The 18,448-nt window shown below is 46.5% G+C and overlaps 1 protein-coding gene across 9 annotated transcripts in view; it reads left to right on the top strand.

Moving 5' to 3' along the window:
• Window positions 1-18,448, top strand: part of LOC140396159 (prickle-like protein 1) — a 225,527-nt gene that overhangs the window by 187,780 nt on the left and 19,299 nt on the right. For all 9 annotated transcript variants that reach the window (XM_072484404.1, XM_072484398.1, XM_072484397.1 and 6 more), the window contains 3 exons: window positions 4,501-4,614; window positions 8,991-9,128; window positions 14,315-14,518. In XM_072484404.1, the coding sequence (XP_072340505.1) occupies window positions 4,501-4,614; window positions 8,991-9,128; window positions 14,315-14,518 (456 nt within the window). The remainder of the gene's footprint in view (window positions 1-4,500; window positions 4,615-8,990; window positions 9,129-14,314; window positions 14,519-18,448) is intronic.

The raw sequence follows: 18,448 nt of genomic DNA, 5'->3' as shown, positions 1-18,448 counted from the left end.
ACGAAGTTACTGTGAAAAGCCCCTTGTCGCCACATTCCGGCGCCTGTTCGGGTAAGCTCGTACAGGAATTGAACCCGCGCTGCTGGCCGTGTTCTGCATTACAAACCAGCTGTCTAGCCCACTGAGCTAAACCAGCCCGATCTCCATCTTAAATGGGAGAACCCTTATTTTTAAACTGTATCCCCTAGTTCCAGTCTGTCCCACATGGGAAACATCCTCCCAGCAAACACCCTTTCAAGTCTCCATCGGATATGATTCAATGAAATCATTAGTCATTCTTCTAAACTGCAATGGATATAGACCTAACCTGCCCAACCTTTACTCCATAACAAAACCGCTCGTATCAAGAATCAGTCGACAGAACCTCCTCTGAACTGCGTCTAATGCAATTATAGATTTTTTTAAATAAGGAGAACAAAACTGTGCACTATTCTAAATGTGGTCTGGGTACTGTGATTTATTGACCAATGTAACTTGGTAAGCATTACACTAGCCTCATTTGCTAACAGGTCTAAGACTTCAAATTGAAAATTCTAATTTTTGTGTTCAAGTCCCTCCAAGGCCTCACCCCATTCTATCCCTGTTATCGCCTCCAGCCCTTCAAAGCTGCGAAAAACTCTGCATACTTCCAGTTCTTGTCCATTGTCCATTCTGCATTTCATTTACCCCATTATTGGTAGCCATGCCGTAGCTACATCGGCCCTAAACTCATGAAATTCCCTTCCTAATACCTGGATTTTCATCCTTGAGGCAGGTAGGGGAAGTTTGAGAAAATTCCAGGCTCAGCCCTCCACCTTTGGGATCCCAAGGTAGGATATTCATTGCTGCAGCCGGATGCGAGCTGGAGTTGGACTAGCTAATAGGTGGCGGTCGGGTGCCGAGGCGACACTTTAAAAGGTAGACCTCAATGCCATGGTACTTTGTCCCAGAGAAAAAAGACCCATCACAGCTCTCACATCCCCTTTACATTCCCCAAGCCCAGTCCCTGTCACCTCATGGTCCTCCCGCCAATCCAAGTTCTGCCCTTCAACCCACTCACATGTCTCCTCATGCCCCTTATGCCAAACTTGTGTCTTACCACCCACTCCGTGGCCCCTTATTGCCAAGCCCTTCCATGCCCATTGACCCACTGTATATTTTCTAGAACCAATGAACACCACAATATAAATTGGGATGCATAAAAATGCTTTGAAACATCTTTGATCCTATGTTTGAAAAGAATTTCTAGACAATTTAATCTAATAAAAGTACCAATCATCCAGGCCCTTTGAAGTTTTAAAAACCATAAATCTCAAATACTTGTTTCAACCAACATAGTGAAAATGGTTGCAGAGATGAGCTAACCTGAGCTGTCAATCAAGCAATGTTTACTCTGGGGAGTAGGTGATCTTTTATTTTAATAGATGTCTGGGCTCTCAACCAAGCATATAAAATTAGGCTTGCCGGAAGACTTGACAGGAAGCAGCCTGCACTCTTTAAAGCTTATCCAAAACCTGCATAGACAGGAAATGGAGTTAGAAATCCCGGAATCAGGACCCAAAAAACATTTTTAAAGTTCCTCTAAGACTTCGAGGGGCGGCACGGTGGCGCAATATATTTAGCAAGAGAGCTCAATATGGAGAACTGCAATTGGATTATTGGCAGCTAATCAAAAACTGATGTTGGGCTGGATTTTACACTTGAGTGTGGGCACCCCACACCTCTGCTTAGTCGGCTCATCCTGCTGTAATTATTTTTTTTCTTTATTAGTTCATGGGATGTGGGCATCGCTGGCTAGGCCAGCATTTATTGTCCATCCCTGTGGGCATTTAAGAGTCAACCACATTGGTGTGGGTCTGGAGTCACATGTAGGCCAGACCAGGTAAGGGTGGCAGATTTCCATCCCTACAGGACGTTAGTGAACCAGATGGGTTTTTACGACAATCGACATGGTCGCCATTAGACTTTCAATTCGAGATTTTTATTGAATTCAAATTCCACCAACTGCCCTGATTCAAACCCAGGTCCCCAGAGCATTATCCTGGGTCTCTGGATTACTAGTCCAATGAAAATATCACTACGCCACTGCCCCTTTAATTAGTATGAGGCAGGACTTTCATCTGTTTACAGGAGGACATCTTGTGTTAGACAGCTGTTGGCCAATCAGAGGCTGACAGTTTTGCACACCGGAAGTACCAAGCAGTTGCGGTGGTCACCGCTGCTGCTGATGGTGGCCGAAGGAGGTGGTGTTCAGCAATAGACTTGAATATTCTGGTAGGTCCAAGATCAAGGGGAGGTGAGGGTGTACTGGATAGTGCAGTGCCGGGCTGGTGGAAGGGTGGATATGGGGAGGGAAAAAGTAGGAGGGGTTCCGGCTGACACAGGTGGCCCAGGGAGGAGGCAAGACGCCTTTCACTGACCAGCAGTCCATTGAGGTTACGCCTGCTGTGCTACATGTTGGGTGCAGGCTTCTCACATTGCCTGTCATATCAGAAGGGCGGCAGGATGAGGCCACTTAAAGCCCTCAATTGGACCACAGGCAGTCGTCACCACAAATGGCAACCCTGCCACCCGTAAAATCATGATTGGGGGCACGATCGGGTTAGGGCAGCATGCCAAAGGCTGCCCACCTGTTTTCCTTCCCATGAGAGGCATGTAAAATTCAGCCCATTGTGGGAGAATCTGGGTCCTCGGTGTCGTGAGGCAGCAGTGCTAATCACTGCGTCACCGTGCCACCACAAAAGTAAAGTTGAGGCAGAAGAAGCAGCCTTGTTCTTTTGAATCCCAGAGCATGCCCAAAGGGCCCCCTTGGCTAACTACTGCTCCCATAACTTAAGTTCTATGTATTTCTAGGAAGCATTTAAAAAAAATTTGATTACAGTCTGCGAGTAATACAGATGCAGATTTGGCTAACGTTTTTACAGCATTTTAAGATTTTTCCATCAAAAGCACTGCTTATGAAATCAACCAGTGTGGATCTCTCATCCATTCCTGCAGCCTCATCTGTTATCCTCCCTCCCCACATCCCTACTTGCAGATTCTTCCATGAACATTACGTTCTATTAGTACAGCTGAAGCCTACTAAATTGAAGTGCCCCAGTTGTAATCAATGGTTCGATATCCGATCACTTACATTAAATCTGGTGGTTCAAGAATTTCATCAGTTATGAAGATTTGCGAGTTAGACTAATGTTCTGTTACGTTAACAGTAATTGGGCATTAATGTTTGGTTAATAATTATACAGGACAGAGATGCATTTTAATTTTGTGTGGTTGTTGATAAATTCTAATAACAATATGTTGTCCCTTGGGAATTGATTGAAACATAAGTGAAAAGAAAATGCCTTTATATTAATTTCCATGTTAAATATCTCATTAATTCAGGTGTACTGTACTCCTAATGTAAGTTCACAATATTAAGAAATGTCCCACAGAAGCTATGGGAAGTAACAATACACTTTGTGTCAGGGATGGGAGTATCCAGGAATAATTTTATGGATCTTTCTGGGTTAGAAATTTCCAATCAGAACCATCTCATCTGCGTACTAGAGGTGAAATAATAGTACCATCTTCAGCCTGTTTAAAGTAACATCCTCTGCTGAATTTGATTCTGAGTAGGAGTTATCTCCTTTGTTTTTCTGCACAAGAGTCAGTATGGAGACTCCCAGTTAAGAGGTGTTCAACTATAAAGCCCCATTTTAAGGTGACCTGCAAATAATTATTTCCAATTACCAGCCATTACTTTTGATTGGAATGGTTCTGTACCAGATGCCGTACTAATAAATTAGTGGCTGTACAATTAGTGAACCTGGCGTCTAATAAAATGATGGCGGGAACCCAAAGCTGGAAGAAATTTCTTTCAGCCACATCCCAGAAACACATGGAAGCAATGAAGTCAACTTGCTTGGATGAGCTTTGCCTGTGGGAGATCAGAAAACTGAACACGCTCCTTCTCTTTTTTAAGTTTGCTCAATCTGTATTGCCCATGGGTTTGTGTGCAGTGTTTTTTGGGGGCAACTTCACACATTAACATGGGTAATTGCTAACAGAAATACAGAATTTCTACTGTGTTAAACAGCTTTGGAAGGGGCAGAGAGGGGTAATAACCACATTAATGGTGCATAATTTACAATACTCTAATTGTCACCGCAAATTGCATTGCAGAATGGAACCTCTACAGCTCTTTCGCACTGGTCATATTTGAAGTAATCTAATTTTATCACATTTAATAATCTCTAATCCACATAATGGTCAATGGAACATGAATCCTGTCAGACTCCTGTGTAACATCACACCAGTCCCGTAAATCATCGATTACATTTTGAATATATCAATAATTAAATACATTTGGAAGTTGCTTTATGGGAATGCTCCCAGTTTTTGATGTATGACCAGTGGAAGAAACTGATGGAACCTGCAGATAATGTGATATGATTAACCATTTTATATTGGGGCATTTCTCTGTTGGCTGACTTTGACTTTCAGTTGTGCATTTATTCTTCTTTTTGACCCGAAATACAGGTACAGCTATATTTTTCATGCCTGCCAGAAGACAAGGTTCCTTACGTTAACAGCCCTGGGGAGAAACACAGAATTAAGCAGCTTCTGTACCAACTGCCACCCCATGATAATGAGGTAATAAAAATCTTTTTAAAAAAACAAAAGCACCATTCACACATGCCAGGCATTCATTGGCTCATTATCGATAAGGGAGTGAAAGGCAAATTCCCATTCGTGGGGAACCAGATTTAGTGTAAAATGCTTAAAACTGTCATAGGAGAGGGCAGCACGGTGACACAGTGGTTAGCACTGCTGCCTGATGGCGCCGAGGTCTCAGGTTTCATCCTGGTTCCGGGTCACTGTCCGCGTGGAGTTTGCACATTCTCGCCGCGTTTGCGTGGGTTTTGCCCCCACAACTTAAAGATGTGCAGGGTAGATGGAGTGGCCACACTAAATTGCCCCTTAGTTGGAAAAAATGAATTGGGTACTCCAAATGTTTTTTACAACTGTCATAGGAATCCCCAAACACACAATTGTATTCTGCAAACTTTGAATTGTTTGGCTATTTGCTCTGAAGCAAACATTTCTTGTGCTTTTTATTAGTAAGATTCCTCTCGTGTTACCTTCATTGTATTTGTATTTAGCCTCACTTTTAGTTACTTTTATGCTGGTTTCTGCCACGTTGTAACTGTCGTCTTGTGCTTTAAATTCCGAACATTACTACGAGTGGAGAGGGAGAAACAGAATGCACTGGTGCAGTGAGATTCTTGGACTTGAAGGAGGCATTGTGTTCCTGTATACTTGTCAGAAAGGAGGACTCTTTCTTGAATAAATAAGCCACAGCTCATGTTTTAATCCAGTCTGCAATTCACAATTACAAAAGGCCTTGTAATAAAACAGAAATGTGCATTCTGGCAGGGGTCTTTGGTTGTAAAGGACTGCTAACAATTATCCCTTTCTATTTAAAGTCTTTCTTCTTTAGTCATTTAAGTGTCTTTTGGCTGGGCCTCTGCCTTTTAAAAAAAAAAAAAAAAAAATCCAGCTTGTTTCTAACTGCCTGTATTAGAGCAGCTAATATTCTGAAAAGTGCATTCACAGCTCACATGTCCCTCTTTAATCAGAAGCTGCTGTTGGGCTAATATGACTGCATACGTTCTCCTTTAAATCCAACCTAGAATTTCTAAGTAGGCATTAGTAACCTAATCTACTAAGATTTTTTTTTCTTTATTCTTTCATGGGATGTGGGTGTCGCTGTTGGGCCAGCATTTCTTGCCCATCCCTATTTGCCCTTGAACTGAATAGCTTGCTAGACCATTTCAGAGGGCAGTTAAAAGTCAACCACATTGGAGCCACGGGTAAGGACATTAGATTTCCTTCCCGAAATGACATTAGTGAGCCAGATGGATTTTTACAATAATCAACAATGGTTTCATGGCCATCACTGGACTTGTAATTTAAGATTTTATTGTATTCAAATTGCACCATCTGCTGAGGTGGGATTCAAACCCGGGTCCCCAGTGCTCTGGCTTTATGGCAATAGGGTGTTCTCTCCGAATTTACAACTTAACATCAGTTGCAAAGCAAATCCTCCTATGCCATTTCGAGCCCTCTGCTACTTTGTGTAGCTGGCTCCTGTATGTAATTAACTTTAGACGGTATGCTTTGGTAGGCTAGTGAACCTTGCAGCATATTAAAGAGAAAGCTATTCTTGTCATTCCTTGACCACTATTCACCAGGTGTCACTGGATGGAAATTATTGGCTGAGAAACAGAGAATGTTGCCTAGCTTGGTTTTCCTTCCCATCCAGGGTGCTGATCAATTTTGGTGCCTCTGCACCAACCCAGCTGAAAGCAGTTAATGTTGCTTGCATAGACTGGGGACTAAACCTGGGAACCTCTGGTCTATAACAATTAACTTCCGTAGTGGGCTTTTAAAATCTGGAAGTGAGCAAGGGGATTTCAATATTATTCAAATTTGATAGCTGAAGGATCTTCCTTAATAGACCACATGTATGGAATGCCACAAATTAGCAGAGGTTACCTCACTGAGCCCTCTATATTTGGCATGTTGGGAGTGCTGAGTTGAAGTGGGACCCTTCAACATGGGAAATTTGAGTATTCTGCAGATTGCTATGGATATTCCCTGATTTACAATTCACAGTCACACCAACAGATGCCTTAAAGCATGCCTGGTCCACATATTGGCTGCAGGAAAGAAAAACAAAGACTAGATGCCCTTAAAAAAAAAAAAATGTTGGCATTTTTGTGCTGTCCTGCACACTTGCTTAAAAAAAGTATTGCGGTTTTGCAACACAACCTCACTGTGCCTACAACATAGGAAAGGGAGGGCAATGGTGCTTGGGAAGGATAAATCAGAGATTGTAGAGCTGATAACAGTTATGGGAGCACAGATCGAAAAAGTGAATCCTAAAGATACCCTTAACAAGAATGCAAGGGTAACAAAGGAGGGAGCTAGAGCACCCCAGGATGCAGTAGGGAGCAGAAGTCAGAAATAGACGTTAAAATTATAGCTTCATTGAAGTGAGCGAAATCGGACTCTACCATGTCTCCCAAAATCAAGTTAGTAATTTCATCCTATCCCCCCCCCCCCCCCCCCCCCCCCCAATGATCATGGAACCATTACAGTTCAGAGGGAGGACATTCTGCCCAAGCACCGGCTCCCTGCAATAGCAACTCACCTAGTCCCAGTACCCTGGGCAGGATTCTCTCAGCCCGGGGCCGGAGAACCCCCGTGATCAGCATGAATTGCGCCATGCCGGCACGCGATTCTCCGCTTTGCCGGCCGTGGGCCACTCTGCGTGGCCGGCCCGCCGATTCTCGGGCCGGGATGGGCCGAGCGGCCGTCGTGGAAACGCCGAGTCCCGCCAGCGCTGTCCACACCTGCTCTCAGCCGGCGGGAACTCGGCATTGAAGGGTTGGGTGGCGGACTGTCGTGTGTGTGTGTGTGTGTGTGTGTGTGTGATCTAATATTCCTTTGAAGACCGGAATTAAATCTGCCTCCAACACATTCTCGGACAGTGCATTTTAGATCCAAACCGCTCGTTGTGTAAAAACGTATGTCATCATGCCACTGTTACGTCTTTTGCCAATCACTTTAAATCGATGTTCTCTCATCCTGCCAATAGGAACAGTTTCTCTCTAACTACTGTGTCCTGACTCCTCATGATTGTGAACACTTCTATTAAATCTCTGAACTCTTCTCTTCCTCAAGGAGAACAGCCCACCATCTACGGAACAAGAGTTCTTCATCCCTGAAACCATTCTCTGAATCTTTTCTGCATCCTCTCTAATGCCTTCACATTTTCCCAGAACGGAATACAATAAAAGAAGTTGAGGCTGAACAAGTGTTTTAAACAGGTTCAGAAAAGCCTCCTTGTTTTTGTACTCAATGCCCTACTTATACAACCTAGGAACCCTTATGCTTTATTAAAAACTTTCTTAATGTGCCCTGGCATCTAATTTTTTTGTTACATTTTAGTGTACCCAATTCATTTTTTCCAATTAAGGGGCAATTTAGCATTGCCAATCCATCTACCCTGCACATCTTTTGGATTGTGGGGGCGAAACCCAATCAAACACAGAAGAGAATGTGCAAACTCCACACGGACAGTAACCCAGGGCCAAGATCGAACATGGGACCTCAGCGCCGCGAGGCAGCAGTGCTATCCACTGCACCACCGTGCTGCCCCCTGCCCTGGCATCTTCAATGATTTGTGTATATATACCCCCAAAGTTCCTCTGTTCCTGCTCTTGTTTAGAATTGCATCCTTTATTTTGTATTGCCTCTCCTCGAATATCATCTCGCACTTCTTTGCATTAAATTTAATCTGCCACATGTCCCTTCATTCCACAATCCTGTCTATGCTGTCTTGAGGCCTATCACTCTCCTCCTCACGGTTCACAGTACAAGTTTTGTGACATCCGCAAAATTCGAAATCATGCCCTGTGCACCCAACTCTAGGTCGATAATATATATCAAGAAAAGGAGAGATCCTAACACTGACCCCAGGGGAACCCCACTATATAACTTCCTGCAGTTCAACAAACAACTGTTCACAACTAAAATCTGTTTCCTTTAACGCAGTCAATTTCCCATCCATGCTGCTACTGTCTCTTGAGCACTTGCTACTGAATCTTATTCCATGGACTTTAGCTTTACTGCCAAGCCTGTTATGTGGCACTTTATTAAACTTCTTTTGGAAGTCAATGTAAATCACATCAACCGCATTACCCTCATCCACCCTCTCTGTTACTTCATCAAAAAACAAGATTGTTAAAAATGATTTGCCCTTAACAAATCTGTGCTGGCTTTCATTAATTAACACACATTTGTCCCAGTGATTATTCATGTTATCCAAATGACATGATGATCTGATTCATTTGCAATTAGTATGGACCCATTGGAAATTCATCCAGTACTATATTTCTGAGTTAAGTGCTTCAGAACTGGTTTAATTGATGCAGGTTAAAGGTTTCTTATCATTTTGTTAGGTGCGTTACTGTCAATCACTGAGCGAGGAAGAAAAGAAAGAATTGCAGCTCTTCAGTGCCCAGAGGAAGAAAGAGGCTTTGGGAAGAGGAACTATCAAACAGCTTCCAAGAGTCCAAATGCATACAGCTTGTGATCAGGTACAAGGATGCAGTTATCAGACGAATACAATATTTAGTTTCTTTCAGGTTTCTGCTTGATGCTGGATGTTGTTCCAACCAACACAAGTGACCATTGTAAACTAACCAACCTTACTTTGGCAAGCATTTCAATCCTTGAAGTCTTAACAGCTAACCACAATCTTGTCCCCATCTGATATTCATGTACCCATGGATACTCTTCCTAGCTACAATCACAAAAAAACTGTAACATTGCCACTGTCACTGAACCAGACAACTTATGGTCTGAATGGCCGTTTTGCATTAAAACTGCCAATGAAACACATGGGAATAATCTATTAACAAACTTTATCTCACACTATTACAATAGTTATATTATTGAGATTCCCGGAATCATATTCACCTCCTGATTCATGCTTCACTAAGGTTACCCAGCGAGTAACTGAGTCATAGAGACAAGAACATGCTGGGTTCACTTAACTCCTAGAATGTAGAGCACAATCTGTGAGTTATCTGATCTCAGCTGAAATGCTACAATTATATTCCTGAATTCGGGATTTGTTGGGTGGTGAGGGAGGGGGTGGCGATTCAAGTACATTTTCCAATTTTTGCTATTCTTTTTAAAAAAAATACTTTTATTCTCCATTTTCACATTCTCTCCCAAATTTACACTCACCAACAATAAACAATAAGCAGTAACGAATACAATGTCAATCCCCATATAAACAACAGCAATCCCATCCTCCCAACAAAGCCCCCCCAAAAGGCAGCTCGCGTGTTAATATAAACAAATAACAAACAGGAATCACCCATCGTCACCATTAACATGTATAGTCCCCAACTCCCCCGCCCCAATGTTCGATGTTATCCATCCAATTCTCGAAAGTGCAGAATAAATAATGCACATGAATTGTAGAACCCCCTCCATCCTTTCCCCTCAGTTCAAACTTAACCTTCTCAAGAGTCAAGGATTCCAACAGGTCCCCCCGCCACGCCAGTGCACAGGGTAGAGAGGTTGCTCTCCATCCAAACAGGATCCGTCCTCGGGTGATCAACGAGGCAAAGGCTACAACATCATCCCAACAGGATCCGCCCTCGGGTGATCAACGAGGCAAAGGCTACAACATCATCCCAACAGGATCCGCCCTCGGGTGATCAACGAGGCAAAGGCTACAACATCTGCCTCCGCACCCGTTTCCAACCCCGGCTGATCCGACACCCCGAATATGGCCTCCTGAGAGCCTGGGTCCAGTTTCACGTGCACCACTTTAGAGATTACCCTAAAATCCTCCTTCCAGTAATCCTCCAGCGTTGGACAGGACCAAAACATATGAACATGATTGCCCCCCCCCCCCCCCAACATTCTCACACATCTTCTACCTCCTTTTTTTTAATAAACATTTTATTGAGGTTTTTTTTGGCATTATAACAGCAGCAATATAAACAATGTACATGAAATTTAAACATAGTGCAAATACCACCTCCCTCCCCATCAGATCCCACCAGTAATTAACCCCCTAATCTACGCTAACCTAACCCCCCTCCCCACCTCTACTGACGATTAATTCTCCGCGAAGAAGTTGATGAATGGTTGCCACCTCCGGGCGAACCCTAACAGTGACCCTCTCAAGGCAAACTTAATTTTCTCCAGACCAAGAAAGCTAGCCATGTCCGATAGCCAGGTCTCCGACTTCGGGGGCCTTGAGTCTCTCCACGCTAATAATATCCGTCTCCGGGCTACCAGGGAAGCAAAGGCCAGAACGTCTGCCTCTTTCTCCTCCTGGATTCCCGGATCCTACGACACCCCGAAAACCGCCACCTCTGGACTCAATGCCACCCTTGTTTTTAATACCTTGGACATGACATCAGCAAACCCCTGCCAAAATCTCCTCAGCTTTGGACATGTTCGCTGGTCCTCCCGCACATTTTGCGCACCTAACTTCCACCACAAAGAATCTGCTCATCCGGGCCACCGTCATGTGAGCCAGCTGAACGACCTTGAATTGAATCAGGCTGAGTCTGGCACAAGTTGCGGTCGTGTTGACTCTACACAACGCGTCCGCCCAAAGGCCCTCCTCTATCTCTCCTCCCAGCTCCTCCTCCCACTTTCGCTTCAGCTCCTCGGTCTGTGTCTCCTCTGATCCCATAAGTTCCTGAAAATGTCAGAAACGCTCCCCTCTCATATCCATTCTCTGAAAACTACCCTGTCCTGAATCTCCCTTAGCGGCAGGAGTGGGAAGGTTGGTACCTGTCTAAGCAGCAAGTCCCGCACCTGCAGGTATCGAAATTCTTTGCCCCCCACCAATGCAAACTTCTCCTCCAGTGCACTCATATTCGGAAAGCTCCCCTCTATGAACAAGTCCCCCATCCTCTCAATCCCCGCTCTCCACCATATTCGGAACCCCCCGTCCATCCTCCCCGGGGCAAACCAGTGATTATCGCAGATTGGGGACTAGACCGATGCTCCCACATACCTCCTCCATTGCCCCCAGACTCTCAAGGCCGCCACCACCACGGAGCTGGTGTACCACGCCGGCGGGAACGGCAGAGTCGCAATTACCAACGGCCCCAAACTTGTGCCCTTGCAAGAAGCCGCCTCCATACGCATCCATGCCGACCCCCCCCCCCCCCCCCCCACCAGCCACTTCCTAATCATGGCTATGTTAGTCGCCCAGTAATAATTACTAAAGTTCGGCAGTGCCAGCCCTCCCTCTCCCTGACTCCGCTCCAGCATTACCCTCCTCACCCGCGGGGACTTGCCACCCCATACAAAGCCTGCTATAACTTTATTGACCCGCTTAAAAAAGGACCGCGGAATGAAGATGGGGAGACATTGAAATACAAACAGGAATCTCTGGAGGACAGTCATTTTCACCGTTTGGACTCTACCAGCTAGAGACAACGGGAGTGTATCCCATCTCTGGAAATCATCTTTCATCTGATCCACCACCGGGCCAAGTTCAATTTATGTAGCCGGTCCCAATCCCGCGCCACTTGGATACCTCGGTACCTGAAACTGACCCCTACCACTCTAAACGGCAGTTCCCCCAGTCGCCTCTCCTGACCCCTCGTCTGGACCACAAACATCTCGCTTTTTCTTCTACCCCCTTAAAGAGCCGGCTCATCCTCGCCCTTGTGAGGTGCGCTCTATATACCACCTTCAGCTGTATCAGCCACAACCTCGCGCACGAGGTGGAGGCGTTCACTCTCCGGAGCACCTCACACCAGAACCCCTCCTCCATATCCTCTCCCAAATCTACCTCCCACTTTTCTTTGATCCCTTCCAGTGGTGCCTTCTCCTCTTCCAAAATAACCCGTAAACCGCCAATACTACCCCCTTCTCCAGCCCCCAGTCGTTGTCGGCACCTCCTCCAGTAATCCACTGGGAAGGTCTGTGTCTCCTTCCTGGCAAAATCTCGAATCTTCATGCATCTTAACATTTCCCCCTGCACCAGCCCATACTTCGCTCCCAGCTCCTTCAATCCTGCACACCGACCCTAATTCCTTTCTCCTCTCATCTCCAAAAATTCCCGTCCCAATTTCCTGGCTCAAATCTTGGTTCCCCCGAATCGGCATTTTCCTTGACCCTGCCCCCAACCCGAAGTGTTGGCGCAACTGCCTCCAAATTCTCAATGAAGCTATTATTACCGGACGCTGAGTATTTCCCCGGGGCTGTCGGGAGCGGAGTTGTTGCTAACGCCTTCAATCCCAACCCCCTACACAAACTCTCCTCCATTCTGACTCATTGGGAATCAATCCCTCTGACCCAGCTCGGCACCTTCTCCACATTCGCCGCCCAGTACTAATACATCAGGTTCGGAAGACCCAAACCCCCTGCCTGCCTTCCCCTCTGTAGCAGCACCTTTCTAACTCTGGCCACCTTCCCTCCCCATATGAACGAGGTAACATTCCTTAAATCTCTCTCAAAAAACGCCTTTGGCAGAAAATTCATCAGACATTGGAAAATAAACCGAAATCGCGGCAACACGTTCATTTTAACTACCTGTACTCGACCCACCAGTGACCGAGGGAGAACATTCCACCTTGCCAGATCAGCTTTCACTCTCCCCAACAAACTAGAAATGTTGTACCTACGGAGCTCCGCCCCCCCCTCCAATCCCGAGCAACCTGCCCCCCCAGGTATCTAAAGTGAGTCCCTGCCTGCCCCCACCCCCGGCTGAGATACCACAAAATACTCACTCTTGTCTCGATTTAATTTGTACCCCGAGAAAGACCCAAACACCCGAAGCAGCTCCAATATTCCCCCTATTGACACACTCTGTAACGGCACGTATAACAACAAGTCATCAGCTAATAAGGACACCCTATGCTCTATCCCTTTCCATACCCCCAAACTTTTTAACGTGATGGCCAAAGGCTCAATCGCAACTGCAAACAGCAGTTTGACATAGATCCCTGCCTAGTCCCACGGTGAAGAGAAACGTATCTTGAGCTGATGTTGTTTGTGCGGACACTCGCCCTCGGCTCCTTATACAGGAGCTTTACCCAGTCCACAAAGCGTGGACCAATCCCAAACCGTTCCAAAACTGCCATCAAGTACCCCCATTCTACCCGGTCTAACGCTTTCTCAGCGTCCAATGCCAATTTTTGCTATTCTGATGAAGATTCATGTGTGTGGAAATCTGATGAGAACAGACTTAGCTCATTTTTTAAATATTGATAATCTTTATTAATGTCACAAGTAGGCTTACATTAACACTGCAATGACGTTACTGTGAAAAGCCCCTAGCCGCCACATTCCGGTGCTTGTTTGGGTACACAGAGGGAGAATTCAGAATGTCCAATTCACCTAACAAACGACTTGAGGGACTAAATGATCCCTTTGATTGAATAACTATGCAGACAAAAATAACACCAGCTATCAAACTGCATCTGGCAACTGCAAACCAATATTCCAGCAAGACCTTCAGAACAGGAGACAAAATTTGCAGAAAAATTGAATTGTTGTGTTCACTGTCTGAAGCATATTCAATAAAAGCACCCAGAAACTTGCTTGATTTGCATAAATGGTATTAAGAGTTTGCGCAAACCTAACTGGTATTATCAACTGTTTGTGACAGCAGAGTGGTTGTTTAAATTTTTTATTTGTAATACATTTGCTCAGACCTTAACTCTGGCATCAGTTAAATGTTGGAGGGGCATGATTTTAATGTTTTAATTCCACCCACCCTGATTGTATCTTCCAGTGTGAGGAGAAGATAAATGGAGGTGAAGTTGCAATATTTGCCTCCAGAGCTGGCTCTGCTGTTTGCTGGCACCCAGCGTGCTTTATCTGTTCAACCTGCCAGGAGCTCCTTGTGGATCTTATCTACTTTTACCAAGATGGAAAAATCCATTGTGGCAGACACCACGCTGAACTTCTGAAACCTCGCTGCTCTGCCTGCGATGAGGTGAGATGAGGTGTTATGGAACCAAATTACTGAACTACTAATTTAATGTTCAATGGCTGTCCTTACAAACAGTCCTCTTTCCATAATAGCGAGATTAATATGTGGCATTTAAAGCAGACTGTTGGGATAGTATGTAAGAAAGACAAGAACGTAGCGCTTCTTTCTCAAGAGGGACATGAGTCGTTGGAACTCTCTTCTTCAAAAGGCAGTGGAAACAGTTTGAATATTTTTAAGGCAGAGATACATAGATTCTTGAATTAAAAACTTGGGGGAAGGTGGGAGATTACAATCAGATCAGGCATGATGTTTTGAATGGCGGAGCAGACTCGAGGGGCAAAGTGGCCTACTCCTACTCCTAATTCATATGTTATTTCATGAGTTTAGAACAACATTTTACAGCCAATTACGTACATTAAAAGTGTTGCAATGTAACAAATGCAGCAGCTGGTTTCCACACAAGCTCCCACAAAAAGCAACGTGATACTGTCCAGATAATCTAATCTAACCTCCTATAACGAATTTTAATTGCTCCACCATTGGTAGAAGTGCCTTCTGCTGCCTAGGATCTAAGCTCTAGAATACCTTCCTAAACCTTTCATAGATTATCATAGAATTTACCGTGCAGAAGGAGGCCATTCAGCCCATCGAGTCTGCACCGGCTCTTGGAAAGAGCACCCTACCAAAGCACTCTATCCTATCCCCATAACCCAGTAACCCCACCCAACATTAAGGGCAATTTTGGACACTAAGGGCAATTTATCATGGCCAATCCACCTACCTGCACATCTTTAGACTGTGGGAGGAAACCGGAGCACCGAGGAAACCCACGCACACACTGGGAGGATGTGCAGACTCCGCACAGACAGTGACCCAAGCCGGAAATCGAACCTGGGACCCTGGAGCTGTGAAGCAATTGTGCTATCCACAATGCTACCGTGCTTTCCACCTCTCTACCTTATTTTCTTCCTCTAAGACCATTCTTAAAATATATCTCTTTGACCAAGCTTTTGGTTATTGCCTTATATCTCTTTTTTTTAAAAAAATATATTTATTAAAGTTTTTTAACAATACAATTTTTCTCCCTTACAAACAATAACCCCCCCCCCCCGTAAAAAAAATAACAGGAAATCGCACTGAGCAAGATATATACATGACAAAATGATATATTTACACAGCTTTGTGCACTGGCCCTCACCCGTACGTGCCGGTTTCCCCAACCCTTCATGTTATCTTTTGCTCATCCACCCTCCCAGGCAGTCGTTCTCCCCCCCCCCCCCCCCCCTGGGTTGCTGCTGCTGCTGACCGACCTTCCTCTAATGCTCCACGAGATAGTCTAGGAACGGTTGCCACCGCCTGTAGAACCCCTGCGCCGACCCTCTCAAGGCAAACTTAATCCTTTCCAACTTTATGAACCCAGCCATGTCGTTTATCCAGGCCTCCACGCTGGGGGGCTTTGCCTCCTTCCACATTAGCAAGATCCTTCGCCGGGCTACTAGGGACGCAAAGGCCAGAATGCCGGCCTCTTTCGCCTCCTGCACTCCCGGCTCGTCAACTACTCCAAATATAGCTAGCCCCCAGCTTGGCTTGACCCGGACTTTCACCACCTGAGATATTGCTCCCGCCACTCCTCTCCAGAACCCCTCCAATGCCGGGCATGACCAAAACACATGGACATGGTTCGCAGGGCTCCCTGAGCACCTTCCACATCTGTCCTCTACCCCAAAGAACCTGCTCAACCTCGCCCCCGTCAAGTGAGCTCTGTGAACCACCTTAAGTTGTATCAGGCTGAGCCTGGCACACGAGGCATCAGCCCACAGACCTTCCTCGATCTCCTCCCCCAGTTCCTCCTCCCATTTACCCTTCAACTCTTCTACTAGCGCTTCCCCCTCTTCTTTCATCTCTTGATGTATTTCCGACACCTTGCCCTCCCCGACCCATACACCCGAGATTACCCTGTATTGAATTTCTTGTGCCGGGAGCAATGGGAATTCCCTGACCTGTCACAAAAGCCCTCACCTGCATATATCTAAAGGCATTTCCCGGAGGTAACTCAAACTTCTCCTCCAGTGCCCCTAGGCTCGCAAACGTCCCATCAATGAACAGGTCCCTCATTCTTCTAATCCCCGCCCGATGCCAGCTCTGGAACCCCCCGTCCATCTTCCCCGGGACAAACCGGTGGTTAACCCTGATCGGGGACCACACCGAGGCTCCCACTGCACCCCTGTGCCGTCTCCACTGGCCCCAGATCCTTAACGTTGCCGCCACCACCGGGCTCGTGGTGTACTTTGACGGCGAGAACGGCAGCGGTGCCGTCACCAACGCCCCCAGGCTCGTTCCTTTACAGGACGCCATCTCCATCCTCTTCCATGCCGCCCCCTCTCCCTCCATAACCCACTTGCGGATCATCGCCATATTTGCTGCCCAGTAGTAGCTCCCTAGGTTTGGCAGCGCCAACCCTCCTCGGTCCCTCCTCGGTCCCTACTGCGTTCCAGGAACCCTCTCCTTACCCTTGGGGTCTTATTCGCCCACACAAACCCCATAATACTCCCTACTTACTCTCTTAAAAAAGCCCTTGGTGATCACAATGGGAAGGCACTGAAACACAAACAGAAACCTCGGAAGGACCACCATTTTGACCGACTGCACGCTACCCGCCAGCGAGAGCGGTAACATGTCCCATCTTTTGAAGTCCTCCATTTGGTCCACCAACCTCGTCAGATTCAGTTTATGTAAGGCCCCCCAACTCCTGGCTATCTGGATCCCCAGATACCGAAAACTCCCAGCTGCCCTCCTCAGCGGTAGGTCCCCTATCCCCCTTTCTTGGTCCCCCGCCTGTAATACTAGGAGCTCACTCTTCCCTACATTGAATTTATAGCCCGAAAACTCCCCAAACTCCCTTAGAGTCTGCACGACCTCAACCATCCCCTCCATTGGATCCGCCACGTACAGCAACAGGTCATCCGCATATAGCGACACCCGATGCTCTTCTCCCCCTCGGACCACCCCCCTCCATTTATTAGACTCCCTCAATGACATGACCAAGGGTTCGATCGCCAATGCAAACAACAGGGGGGACAGGGGGCACCCCTGCCTCGTCCCTCGGTACAGCCGAAAGTACTCCGACCTCCGCCGGTTCGGCACTACACTCTCCACCGGGGCGCTGTAAAGGAGCTTAACCCAATTGATAAACCCTCCCCCAAACCCAAACCTACGCAGCACCTCCCAGAGGTACTCCCGCTCCACTCGGTCAAAGGCCTTTTCCGCGTCCATAGCTGCCACTATCTCCGCCTCTCCCTCCTCCGATGGCATCATTATCACGTTTAAGAGCCGCCGCACATTAGTGTTTAATTGCCTGCCCTTTACGAATTCCGTCTAGTCCTCATGGATCACCTCCGGGACACAGTCCTCAATCCTCGTGGCCAGCACTTTTGCCAACAACTTAGTGTCCACATTGAGGAACGAGATCGGCCTGTATGATCCACATTGCAGAGGATCCTTGTCCCACTTTAGGATCAAAGAAATTGTCGCTTCCGACATTGTCGGGGGCAGGGTCCCCTCCTCTCTTGCCTCGTTAAAGGCCCTCACTAGTAGCGGGGCCAACAGGTACTTTCTGTAGAACTCCACCAGGAACCCATCCGGCCCTGGGGCCTTCCCCGCCTGCATACTCCCCAAACCCTTGCTCAGCTCCTCCAACCCAATTGGTGCCCCCAAACCAACCACCTCTTGCTCCTCCACCCTCGGGAATCTCAGTTGGTCTAGAAATCGTCCCATCCCCTCTTCCCCCGCTGGGGGCTGGGATCTGTACAGCTCTTCATAGAAGGCCTTGAAAACCTTGTTTATTTTTGTCGCACTCCGAACCGTGGCTCCCCTTCCATCTTTGATTCCCCCTATTTCCCTCGCTGCCGTCCTCTTATCGAGCTGGTGTGCCAG

This window comes from Scyliorhinus torazame, chromosome 19 (genome assembly GCF_047496885.1).
Source record: "Scyliorhinus torazame isolate Kashiwa2021f chromosome 19, sScyTor2.1, whole genome shotgun sequence".
Lineage (NCBI taxonomy): Eukaryota > Metazoa > Chordata > Chondrichthyes > Carcharhiniformes > Scyliorhinidae > Scyliorhinus > Scyliorhinus torazame.
Note: the sequence above shows the minus strand (reverse complement) of the source record. Positions and strands in the feature narration are given on the sequence as shown.